Below are 12,965 nucleotides of genomic sequence, written 5' to 3' on the forward strand. Positions count from 1 at the left end.
CTTAAAGATGTTCTTACTTCTTGCAAAATGTGTAACATTTGCTGCTTAAAGGATATAGCTGGTGATATTTGTTTTACTGTCAACAAATCCAATGAAAAGGATCAAAACTAACAATGGATTGATTCTTCCAGTACTGATTGTGTAGCCAAAACTTGGTATCTGATTTCTCTAAGCCTCTCTAAGATTGTAACTAAAAAAAGAAATGTAGATTAGCCACACTGCCTGCTTCACTTCATTATAAAAAGCACTGTAGTTTATTTTGAGTCAATTTTACATTATTTTGGTGCCATTAATACCTTCAAAAGAACAACATGTGTATTTATCTGCAGCTAAAAATAGTCCCCAATGGACTATTTTCTGCTACAATGTTTGCAAAACGCCTCAGTGCCTAGCTGTATGAGAAATACTATATTTGTGATTTGCATCTCCAAGAGGAATTCATCAGAGCGTCACAGACAGAGGAGGAAAACTAGAAAGAATTAAGAGACTGCCTATTGATATGTTGTGTTTTGTATTTTCATGGGGTTAGCTGAATAAAAGATAATACAGAATAATGCAACGCTTGTTGTAAAAAAAATTCTATCTTACTATTTCACAATTTCATTTCAAATGTTGCAGCCCATCGACAAATCCTGTTAAAGTGACCCTATTATGCTTTTGGGGGTTGTTTTATAGGTTTTTGTGCATCTTAATGGTGTGCAAAGGCTAAAATGTAGAGGAAGTTTCTCTCCCACACACTCCCCCCCCCCTGCCTCCATTGGACTCCTTTGTTTACTTCTGTAACATAGTGACATCAATATGTAACATTGAGCTATTGGCTAGCGCTCCAAGACATTGGCTGTGATAGGCTAAGGGGTGGGACATCTGTAAGTGGTTGACCAACCACAACACAGAGCTAACCAATTAGAGCAGACTGGGATCTGGTTTCATACAGAGGGTGAAATTAGAAAAATTAAGCACTTTAAAAGCATTAAACATGTCACCGTAGAGGCAATAAATACCTTGCATGTCCTTTTTAAGCCATAATGATAACTAAATAATACAGATTCTGAAGAGTTAATTGTGATATAATCACAAAAATCCCACACGTGAACTAAATATACTGAAAGTTGTTGGCTTTGACTATTTCTCACGAGGACCTCCCCTAACATAGCCTTAAGCTTTTTCTCGGACAACTATTGTACATCCTCTGCTTTGATATTTTAATACAGCTTTCCCTTTATGTAGTTTTTTCCATGATCTTCACCTCCTCCTGTGCTCACCTTGATCTCCCCGCCTTCAAAGCTCTGACAAGTTTTACTGGTACACACTTCCCTTAACAAACACATCTGAGAGATCCCTTGGAGTCAAGCCCAAGCGGCACAATTAGCTCAAGTTTTCCATTGCATAATTGTCTTCATTACTACTTAAAACAAACAAAGTGCGAAAGTGATTTGCATATGGGAGGGGCAAAAGGTATAACAGAAGGAGAGCAGAGGAGGGAAAAAAGCCAATGGGGAAAACAGTAACCTCCTTGTAGTGAGAGTAATGGGCCAACAGCTCAGGAAGTGGCTCTCCAACCTTTAATTGGGGTTTGCATGGTACCTGCTACCAAAGTGCAAGCCAAGCTCCCTATAGATGAATCTGCTGTCCCCGATTTCTGGATGATTAGAAGAGAGAAAAGCAGAGGTCTTATCGTTTCAAGACCATTCATTGAAATTGGCCCCCATGGCAACCACAGGAAGTGCTCTGAAGAATGATCATGTGATCGTGTATAAGGCACAGTTACTTCCATATAGACTGCCAACTGTACTGCGCAGCCAAATCCATACAGCCTTACAGTTATGGATCAATATGCAGGACTATCTGTTTAAAATTGGGAACTTAAAACAAGCTTAATGACTTTTGACCAATCGTCTGTCAGTGAATCTATAAAATCCTACAGCTGGCTCTTTGCTGTTCGAGTCTTCACTTGGATACAGCTGGAGGTTGACCTAAATGCTAATTATGCTAACATGCTCACAGTGACAATGCAAGAAGGCTAATGTTTAACATGCATTATGTTTGCCTTGTTCACCATCTCAGTTATAATTAGGACTAAACACAAAGTGAATCTGAGGCCGTTATAAGGGATTAAGGAAATCTCATATGTATTTTATTTTGATATCATTCAAACACAAATGACTAAACTAAATGTCATCTATTCAATTATTGTGGAATTATTTACCTAAAAAACTCCAATCTCATTCTCATTAAGGCACTACAGATATGTGGCATCAATTACTGGCACACCTTGCAATAGATGTTGAGATATTTCACCCAGGAGAATTGACCAACAGAAGGTCTTTCAGGAGCCGCTAGCTTGTCTAAAACCTTTACAACACGCGTGCCAAAACGGTATAATGCATCAGTCAGTTGGTGAAGCCGCAGCTTCCTGTACTACAGATCCTGAAATAGTGTTCTCATTGTACAACTACTGTAAGCAGCATGCTGTATTTTCTGAAAATATGCCAACACTGCTTTAGGAAGTAAACATGAATCAGCAGGGCCAATGTTCTGTCAACATCTCTCAATATTCCCCAAATTACTCCAAAATATTTCTGAATCAAAAGTATGAGTTGAAGCGTATTGTGTACTATGTATCTCTAGTATTCTGCTCCGTTGACAGCGCTGACCTTCAGTCAATCAGTACCAAACATCACAACAGCAAAAACAGTACGTCTTAAGGGAAGGCTTCAGCCTGCAGGCAGTGTACAAATTAATTGTGCTCAAAATAATTTAGTAGAAAAATGCAAGGTCATTTATTAATAGGGTTTTTTTGGACTACTGTACAGGCTTCAAAAGTCCCTCCCTGTGTAGTGCAGAAGCATCACAACAACTCTGTTATTCACTGACAGATGTTTCTCTGATATTTGTGTTTTCTTCAGCCTTTATTCAGTTCAGCTGGCACTTGTGCTAAAAGTCCAGTCAGCTGAGAAGCTGTTTGGATAGAGCTACATTTGATTTGTTGGGTACAGGAAAAACTGAAAAATACCTTTCATACAGAATCCTTAAAACACAATAATAAAAGGCAAAAAATCGTAAACGTAATATATATACAATGCTGTCGCTTTTTATGACAATTAAAAGATTTTCAGTCCCGTGTAAGTTTTCATTTGAATTGATAGATAAGTAGATGCATTATCGACATATCTAGAAGCAAAAATATATCCTAAGTAACCTATTACCTAGTTAATTTTAATCATAGAGACTCATGTAAAAGGCAGTGTTTTAATCTGGTAGTTTTGCAGGTAAAAACAGTCCAGTTAAAGTAGCAGAAGTTATTTCCAATAAAGGTTAACGGTTGAGTGCGTTGTTATTCAGCCTTTATGAAAATGTGAAGATTAAATAAAGCATCTGTCTTTTGGACAATACAAAAAAGTGTAACTGAGTCAACTGTGGCTCAGACACCCACTCAGACTCAATTACACTTTTCCAAGCACAGACCATAAATCACAGACAGATTTGACCTTTAAAACCTGTGTATTCTCATCCTATGATTTGTCGCTGCAGTCCAAAATTGGGGGGAAATGCATGGGCTGGCAGCAGCCAGTGAAATCAGGTTACTTCACACTGTGAGGCTTCCTCCAAAGCTTTATTCTGACACCAGAACAGCACCAACTCTAATTACCTATGCTGGGTCAGCATTCTTGCAGCGCAGCACGAACTCTCCAGAACACAGTAACAATCCCTCTCTGGATATTATTTATGGAAATGTTTCAAAAGTTTTCTGGCTTTTGTGAAAGTATCTGCTCTTTCTTCTGTGCTATTGACTCTACAGTACACCACAGTATCATCATCTTCTACATGTTTTCATTTTACTCTTCTCTTTGTTGGTAATCATTATAAGCTGCCAACACTAGAAACATTTCTGTTAGTCAAATATATCTTCATATGATTTATTTTATCTTTATTGTGGCTGAACTGGTCTTAATAGCTATGTCGATACTTCATGACTTTTTCTAATTTCATGAAGACACAAGTAACATCACCAGGTAAAGCATATCTAAAACAAATGTAGTCTAATACAACAGTCCTGAAATAAATCATAACTTAAAGTGGACCTATCATGCTATATTTGAATAATATATTGTAGGGCCATACCTATATAAAACATGTCTGCGAAGTTTTTTTTTCAAAATACCAAACAGATCATGCATTTTAGCCATGCCTCATTTCGCTCTATTTGCTCTTTTTTAGCCCTGTTTTTGCAAGGGCTGAATCTGAGAAGTCTTCTTCGCTGCTTTTGTGGCAGACTATAGCGCCACCTACAGGCCTGGCATATGTACTACAGCGTATCCAGCGCCTTCGAACGGCAATGGCCGTGGCTGTCTCCTCCTGATAGGTGGAGAGTTGCCCATATAGGCGGAGCTCCTCGTTCCTGACGTCAGAGAATCTTCAAATCTGTATCAGTCTGTATCAGATCTGTTGCAGCCCCGTTTTTAGAGATTTGGGTATGGAAGAAAAGAGAGGGATGTGTTTTCTGACACTTGGTGAGTTCCCTGACACACCGGGGACACACATTCATGTATAAAAGACGTACAAAAGTGCATTTTGCATGATAGGTCCCCTTTAAAGAAGTTATCGTCTTTCATTTTGGTGTTTTAGAGAGTCGTTCCTTTATGACTATTTGGAGACTTTGGTTTGTGGAGCTTTGAATCTTCATTACAGTGATTTAGTTAAATGTTATAAGTATTATTTCATCATTTTTATCCATCTCAATGAGAGTAGCCAAAATAGAGGGGAACAACTGAGTTTTTGTTCATGCGTAGTTCAAATTTCCCAAAAAAATGTATAGGCCTTAATACAATAGTTGTGTAAATATTAAAACCAATAATGCGATTATTATTATTTACCAATATAGCAGTTGTGTCTTTGAGACCTGAAACAACGAAGCAAACACCAAGGAGTAACTACAATCATAAATGTTTTATTGTAGGGTCATGTAAAGTGCGTTCATGCTAAACTTCCTCCAGCTTCCATATTACGCACATGCAGTCCATTCACTGATTGCTAATTAAACCTTCAGCACCTTCATTAAAATTCTGCCTGCGAACACAGCTTTGAGAGCTACAATAGCTGATGTCATGTTTCCTTGCTGCCTCCATTATACTTTGTACACGGCAAACAGTCTGACTACAGTGGTGGTGGATTACTCTTTCTATGGGACAAACTGGTTTTCATCTCCAAATTATGAAGCCTGGGTTTGTAAATTGTCGCCAGCTGCACCTGGAGTACCGACGCTTCAGGGTACCAATAATGAAATGGATGTATCCTATTCTGCAGCTGCACTGGCAAGCCTCCAAATTGGTGAATCACAGGCGAGGTGATTAACAATTTTATGGTTTTGGAAGGTGGGCTAAGCAATAATGGTTAACTCATAATTGGGTGAGACACAGCAGGTTTCTCTCGGCCAGCTCATCTCAGTGGTTCTTTCATTGGAGACTATGAGATGTATAAAGTGAGAGTACATGCAGTACCTGTACACGATCCTGTAGTAATCTGATTTCTTAAACAAAATGTGAATCAGAGAATCATTGTGTAAATACTCTGTACCTGAGACTTATTTTTAGAAATCTTCTGGAAGTGCGATCAGTATCAGTCTGATTGAAATAATGCTTTACAATGCAAAGCCCCTTTAAAAGATAGGGTGGGATTGACCTGCCATTCAGGACTATTGATTGATTGAATCCAAGTGTTTGTAATGGCAGGCACAATAAGACAATTAGCAGAGATTGAGGGATGCTGCTTGGCAGTAAGTGCACGGACAGTACCAGAGGCTAATGACAATAATGTATTTTGAGTATTATAATTAGTCAAGTAAATAACAGAGTATAGACTGACGTTGTTTTCCATGCTTGCATGTTGCATGTTTACCCAAGCATTGCTTCTTCTTTTTTTCCTGCCTGCTTTTTACATAAGAAACAGAAAGGCTAAATCTGCACCCTTATGATGGAAGAGTTACACCTTTCTACTGATTAATGTAGTTCTGTTAACATTATCTCGGCTAAACAAAAATGCAAATAAAACTGGTAACAGTAAAATTCAAGAAAAACATGCAGAAGCACACATACGAAACATTTATTTCACTAGAGTTCATCCCCTCAGTGCACCATCAATCCAAATGACCTAAAAAAAGAAACACCCCTTTGCAGTCAACGGCTTGATCACTAACACATTTCAAATGCAAATTTACAAATACGATGGGTGTTAAGGAGATATCTCATAACACATAGCTCTATGTAAAGACAGATTTTACAGTAACCAGGTGATTACAGTACATGTAAAATGCCAATATTGTCAAATTCCTGCAATTCGCTGACCTTTTCGTTGTGTGTGCATGCAAACAAAACAATATGTTTGTGTGATGAAGATGATTCTCTATGAGCAATGGCCAAACAGCAGCTGTGTTTTGATGTCTGTCAGAAAAGCTCTTTTAAAAGTTGGCTGTAGCTGCACATTTTGGCAACATCAGCCTCCATCAAAAGTACTAATCTCAGACTAATGCTGCCAGCTAAACATCCATGTGCCAGGGTTCAAACATTACCAGCATATAGCTAGGAATCAAAGAGCAGCCACGGGGCCATGACTCAAATACACAACACATGATTTAATATGGTCTCTGTTACATGTCAAGTGTCTTTGTGCTCTTCACATCAACATGATCACAACCCACACTTTCATAACTGTTAAAAAGGCAGTGGCATATCAAACATCTGAGTGGATCTGCACACTTGAATCACTCCAGTGTATCTATGTCAAGATGCTGTAAAAAAAGGATGTGCTGGAAAGGGGAACAAGTTTGTGTTAACTTCCTAAAAAGAAACCCAGTCACATTGACTTGTGATGTGTCAGCATAGGGACAATGGTGTAATCTGTATCATGCCCAGAAGGACTTTATGCCACTTAATGTTAACAAACCAGGGACTCTTTCCATGCTGAGTGAGAGCCTGAACTGTATTATCTGTTTGCCCTTACAGCTGGTGAGTGAGCAACAAGAGAGCCGTCCGCTTTTAAGCCCATCCATCGACGATTTCCTCTGCGAGACCAAGTGTGATGGGCTTTCCCGCGCAGTGACTTCCAACACAGCTGGTACAGTACAGTAGATTTACAGTCTAACTGATGACGGGAAACATATGTAATACAAGTTATACAATCTGCTTAAGATGCCCTTTACCAATCAAGACCCTGTGATATATACTGTAGAGGAGAACAGCTTTGATACCATAGTGTGGTTGTTAACATGTGAGGGTCTTGAATAACACATTGGATGCTGCCTCCTGTTAACAACATGTTTTTTATCAACCATGGTAACATAAGTGGGGAGGGTGTTATTTTCGCCAGGCTATGTGTACGGGGTGCTGCTGAGTGCATTTGTTTTTTCTCTGAGCGACCGCGTAATCTCTCAACTCATTAGGAATAATTGAAGGGAAATGCTGGTGCTCAGAAAAAAGATCCTATATGGGCATTCAGCCATCCCAATAATTGACCTAATTAATCACTGTAGAAACACACTGAATTCAATTTCTACAATGTAAAATAATAAAGTATCTTAAATGTTTTTATCAGTAACTAAATGTACGTTACTTTTAAAGCTAGATCATATGTTATTCCGCTAATTTATTTCTTCCAAAAGAGTGGCGAAGAACACCAGGAGTAAATACAAGGACTTGAGTTTTCATAAAACACCGTTTTGAGTTCTGTTTTCAATGCATCAGCAACTCCCAAAGTGGTGTAACTAGGCAAAGACCAAGCATTATTTAGTATGGATCATAATTCCACATAAAAATGCATACAAATCAAGTAACACACCCCAACTACTATTATTCAAAGCATTACATGTATAGCTGCCAAATAAGATTTAACTTGCAGCTTAATCCATGCGAACATGTAACTCTTTAGTGTACGTGTGACAGGAAAATCTTGGCAAGTAGACAACATATGAAAGTATGAGAGTAAGAGTGTCTCCCTTAGTCAGTTAATACTGCATGTGTATTATTCAGGTTGTATTTAATAGAACCTTATCATCCTGACAATGCATGAACTAAATAACAACTAAGTCAAAGTAAGAATAGAGAAAAGGGTCTGAATTTAACAGATGCTTAGTCCCATCTTGATTACCACATGGATAGTATGATCGCTAGGCTTCACCATCTTTTGAGTGACGATGATTTGTCCAGATTGCACAGCTGACATGTCATCTTCAAACTGGCCGCTGACTGTGCTGATTCAGGCGGGCAGAGTATGGGCGAATGTTGCAGGAAACTCTCAGCCTTCTGTCTCCCCGGTGCCTCCTGCTGACAATCAAGTAGGCCTCACATAATTGGTCATGAATCTCAAAATATGTAGTCTATTTATAATATTTTAAAAAGGTGTGTGCCACTTAAACTAAATCCTTGCACATTAAATCCTCAGTGCCAAGAGGTGGATTCATGTTTTGTGTTTAAAAACTGTGAGCAGGTATTTTCTAGTTCTCCACATGTTCACTTGGGTTTCCTCCAGCTGCTCTGATTTGTTCCCACAGTCTAAAGACATGCAGGTGGAGAGGATTGTCTGTCAATCTGTTTTCACACTGTGACGGACTGGCAGGAGTAAAGCTAAACAAGAATTAGCAAGCAAAGAGAATCAATAATGAATGATAATTACCCGCTTAAATATGCTTATCCACATGAAACCTACATCCTGTTGTGTTCAATACAGTTTTACTTTTGTCTCATTTCGAGGATGATGACTATTTTTTCCCTTCGATAAAACTGTGCAACTTTATAATATATTTTAAATTGATAATATGTATCTGGTGTTAAGGTTATTATTAGAGATAATATTTTACTATTATATATTCATGTACTAGTCTTATATTGTACCTTGCCTGTAATTTTATTTCCACTTAATATGTTTAATGTATATACCAAACACCAACAAAAATGCCTTGTAAATGAATAACCTACTTTATGGTTAGTTTTTTTAATATACTGTAGCACATGTCATATATAGTGTAAATTCAAAGTGCTGTTCATAACTGTTTACAAACATTACAAATAAAAAATGAATAAAACAATTCATTTAAGAGATAGAAGGTAGGTAAAAGTCGACATCGTAAATACAGAGGATGCTCCAAGAAGTACTTAGCAATAAACCGTATTCTGAAAATGTCTGTTAAAGCTTTCAATCTACATAATAAAAGGAAAGAAACTGAAGCGATACACTAACCTAATCAGCTGGTTACCCCTGTTGCAATGTTCTTTCTTCTTTCATTAGAATATCCATCATCAATGATTTGCTGACGTAAGCTTAAACGGCTTCATTCAAGAGCTCCTCATCAACGTGCATAAAATCTACTCTCATTTGCGTTCAATCAAAATCCCTTTCTTTCTTTTGTCAGCACTTTGCTCTCACATGCTGCTTCAATAATCACAGGAATCCTCTTAAGACACAGTGGTTCTCACCTTTTGGATTCACTTAAACACAATCGGTTGCTTGAGATTTCAGTGATCAATGTGTTCTCTCTTTTTGTTTGCTAATTCTTATTGTTGTCTAAGTGTGTGACCCACGTTCATTTGTGCCAGTGTTTTTGTATAAGTGTGCCATTTCTCCCCTCACTCATGTCTGTCAGGCATCATTATGTTGTGAAGATACACATCTAAACTCTGATTAAATGTTCAGGAATCGTATTTACTTGCTCACCATCAGCTCATTTGCAACCACTGAGCTACTTGTTATCCATTAGATTAACACAGTTTACAAGCGCCCAGTTACAATCTTTACTTGATGAAGAAAACATGTGCAATTGTCTTCACAGTCTCATCATTTCAAGTAGACTCAAGGGTGCCAAAACATTTTTGACATCATTGCCTTTTTATGAACAGCTTGAGTTTCCTTTTGATGCTGAAATCTCTTCAGGCAACCATCCCCACGAGTGTGTCTCCCTGATTTGTAATTGTATTTGTCAGCTAAAGAGCACAAGACATGGAAGACAAGCATACTCTCTAATTACGCAGATATTTCAGTCAACAAATGGTCTCAGTTGGTTGTCAGGAAACAGCAGCAAGCCAATTAGAAACAGTCAGGGTCCCAGGAAAGAAAGGAGAACACTTTTGTAGTAAATAACCAATAAAAAAGAGACTGTTTTACTAGCCTTATTATCCTCTTATCTGAACTGAAGACAACAGATGCCATCCACATGTGTTGGTTCACAACTTTATATACTTTAATGGTCAGATCAAGTCGGAAATTTGATGTGATGCGAGTCAAATGTCCTACTTGATCTGACCATTAAAGTATTATCATATCGTATACTGATACTGGCTCATAAAAACCAGACGCATCAGCAGAGGCAAAGATCATTAGAGGCTCCCAGCGGCCCAAATTCTACACATTTGTGTACATTTTACACCGATTGCTCTGGATTTATTTACTTATTTACTCATCAGTATCAAGATATCCATTTAATAGTTAGCCTACTGTATGCAGTACTGTACATGTGTTTTTTTCCTCCAATGATGCAGTCTGAAAGTTATAGCAATCACGCAACCAAACTCAGGACATTAGCTAATTTGTATTTGACCCGAACAAGAACAAATACAACTAATCTAAACTTACTAATTAATCCAAAATGATTGAGAGATTGGCATTCAGCAGAAAAGACAAACATCATCAGTGGGTAGAAAGTAGATTTTCTTACACTGTAAAATGTTTGGCTGTAAAATTACAGTAAATTACTGGCTACTATTTGCATGGATTTCACAACAATTTACTGTAAATATTTCACAGTAATTGACAGTAAATATTTCACAGTAATTTACTGTAGATATTTTATAGTAAATTAGAATAAAAGTACAACTAAATACTGTGACTTTACAGTTGCCATGTCCATGGAATTACTGTCATATAGCAGTACAGACCTGTGGTATTATGGTACCTTGCTGTACATACATTACAGTAATTACCTGTATTGTCACATTTTTACTGTAGAAGTAATGCAACACAGTAGCCAGTAATTTGCTGTAAATATAAAAATGTAAATAATACGATAATATATTGTAAATTTGACTAGTTAACTGGGATTTTACCATAACTACACAATTCAATCAGCTCAATCAACAAAGAAAAACAAAGAAAATGCCCATTTTAACTTTTTATTGCTCCATTGAAGTGCAAAGTACATTTCACAGTGTCTTGGACATGTTGTTACGGCCCCAACCTCTACTCCACGGTAGTGGCTCGTGCTGAGACCCGCAACATGAAAGAATACACACAATAACCGGTACTTGGTAACGAGCATTTATTGATAATCAGCTGTTTGCTTCAACAAGCGAAACGGGAAACAAAAAGAGGCCTGGAGGACTGGCCAAAAGGAACAAACAGAAGGAGGGAACCCGAGCCAGCCACACCACGGGCCGTAGGACCCAGAGTTCCCCCCCCCCCCAACCAGAAATAAAATATAAACCATATGGGAAACAAAATAAAGCCGCGAAAACTGGACTACCAGGTTCTCCAGGCTAAACATATACACATCTGCAAAAATATGGCCTACAGCTCAAAATGGCAAAGAGGTATTCTAAGGAGAGTGTCTCCCGGCGTTAGGATAGGCGAGACATCCTTCTCCTCCAGCTTCTCTTTATATATACACGGCTGAGTGGAATTTGGAACACCTGGGCAGAGGCGGAGCCAGGGGCAGACCAGGTGCCCCTGCGCAGCAGGGAGACAGAAAAGGAAACAAGGAGGGGAGCACATGTCTACACAGACATCCACTCGAAGTCAACAATTTTCTGAAGAATGTGCTGACATGGGGGTTTAAATTGCCTCTTTTTGGCTTACGAGCCCGTCTCAGGATTAATGCCCAGGAAGCACCTGAAAGCAATAAGCCAAGACAAGAATTTCAATTTACATAGATTTATATGATGCATCATTTATTTTAAGGCACATGCAGCGGTGCCCCTTTCAATTTAAGTAAAACCTGCACCAAAGAAATAAATTAGTATTTAAAGCCAAGCAAGAGCGATAAAAGCAAGAAAATCACTTAATTTGTTGTGTTATCACAGAGGATGGTCTGAATACAGTATTGTACTGTGAAATAATACAGTAACATGTTGTGAAATCCTGGTAATCATTTATCCTGTACATTCACAGTGATTAACTGTGCCTGCATTGATTTCACTGTGAAATTCAAAATTACAGTATTATATTGTGAACATTACAGGTAAAGACTGTAAAGTGGTAAAACAGTAATTTATTGTAAAATATTACAGCTAAATATTGTGAAATCATGGTAATATTTTACAGTGTACTTTAAGTAAAAGATCTATACTGTACATAATTCTTCTTGCAAATACATTGAGAAAGCTGCATCTCTGCTATTACCTGAGATTTTAAAAGTACAACAATCATTACTCAAATCAACCATCCATTAGTTTAATATTGAAACCTGGGTATCAGATAAGAATAATACCACCGTTACAGTCTGTAGTCGTGACGCTGGACGACGGGCAGACTAAAGTTAAGCCCCTTGACAGAAGGCTCTGTCCTTCTTCGCGCTCTAACAACCTGCGATTGAATTACTTAATTGTTCAAACAGGAACTCCTCGAGGGGCAGCCTTATCCTTGTCAGTGCAGAGGCCTGAAGTACATTTAGATTCTCTGAAAAGAGCAGCAGCCAATTCTTTTTCCATGTCCGCCTAGGGGGCAATGCTGCGACAGCTTAAGTACCCCTGACAGCTTACTCGCCGTGTCAGGGAATGTGTAGATCAGAATCAAAGCTTCATGCAGCTGAATAAGTGAAACCGCTATTCCTGTCTTATTACCAAGAGAAAGAAAAGTTTCAAAAATATTATGCATGGTTGAAAAATGTTAAAAACCACTTAGTCGGTACAGTGAACAATCTTGTCATTACCACCCAATAAAAGCAGAACTGTTTCATATCTAAGAATAAAAACGACACGGAAGATCAC

At 38.1% G+C, this 12,965-nt stretch overlaps 1 protein-coding gene across 1 annotated transcript in view; it reads left to right on the forward strand.

The window, feature by feature from the left end:
• Positions 1-12,965, forward strand: part of pex5la (peroxisomal biogenesis factor 5-like a) — a 96,296-nt gene that overhangs the window by 46,136 nt on the left and 37,195 nt on the right. Inside the window, 1 exon segment of the mRNA XM_034229789.1 lies at positions 6,999-7,110. Within this exon segment, the coding sequence (XP_034085680.1) occupies positions 6,999-7,110 (112 nt within the window).

Source organism: Gymnodraco acuticeps, unplaced genomic scaffold (genome assembly GCF_902827175.1).
Source record: "Gymnodraco acuticeps unplaced genomic scaffold, fGymAcu1.1, whole genome shotgun sequence".
Lineage (NCBI taxonomy): Eukaryota > Metazoa > Chordata > Actinopteri > Perciformes > Bathydraconidae > Gymnodraco > Gymnodraco acuticeps.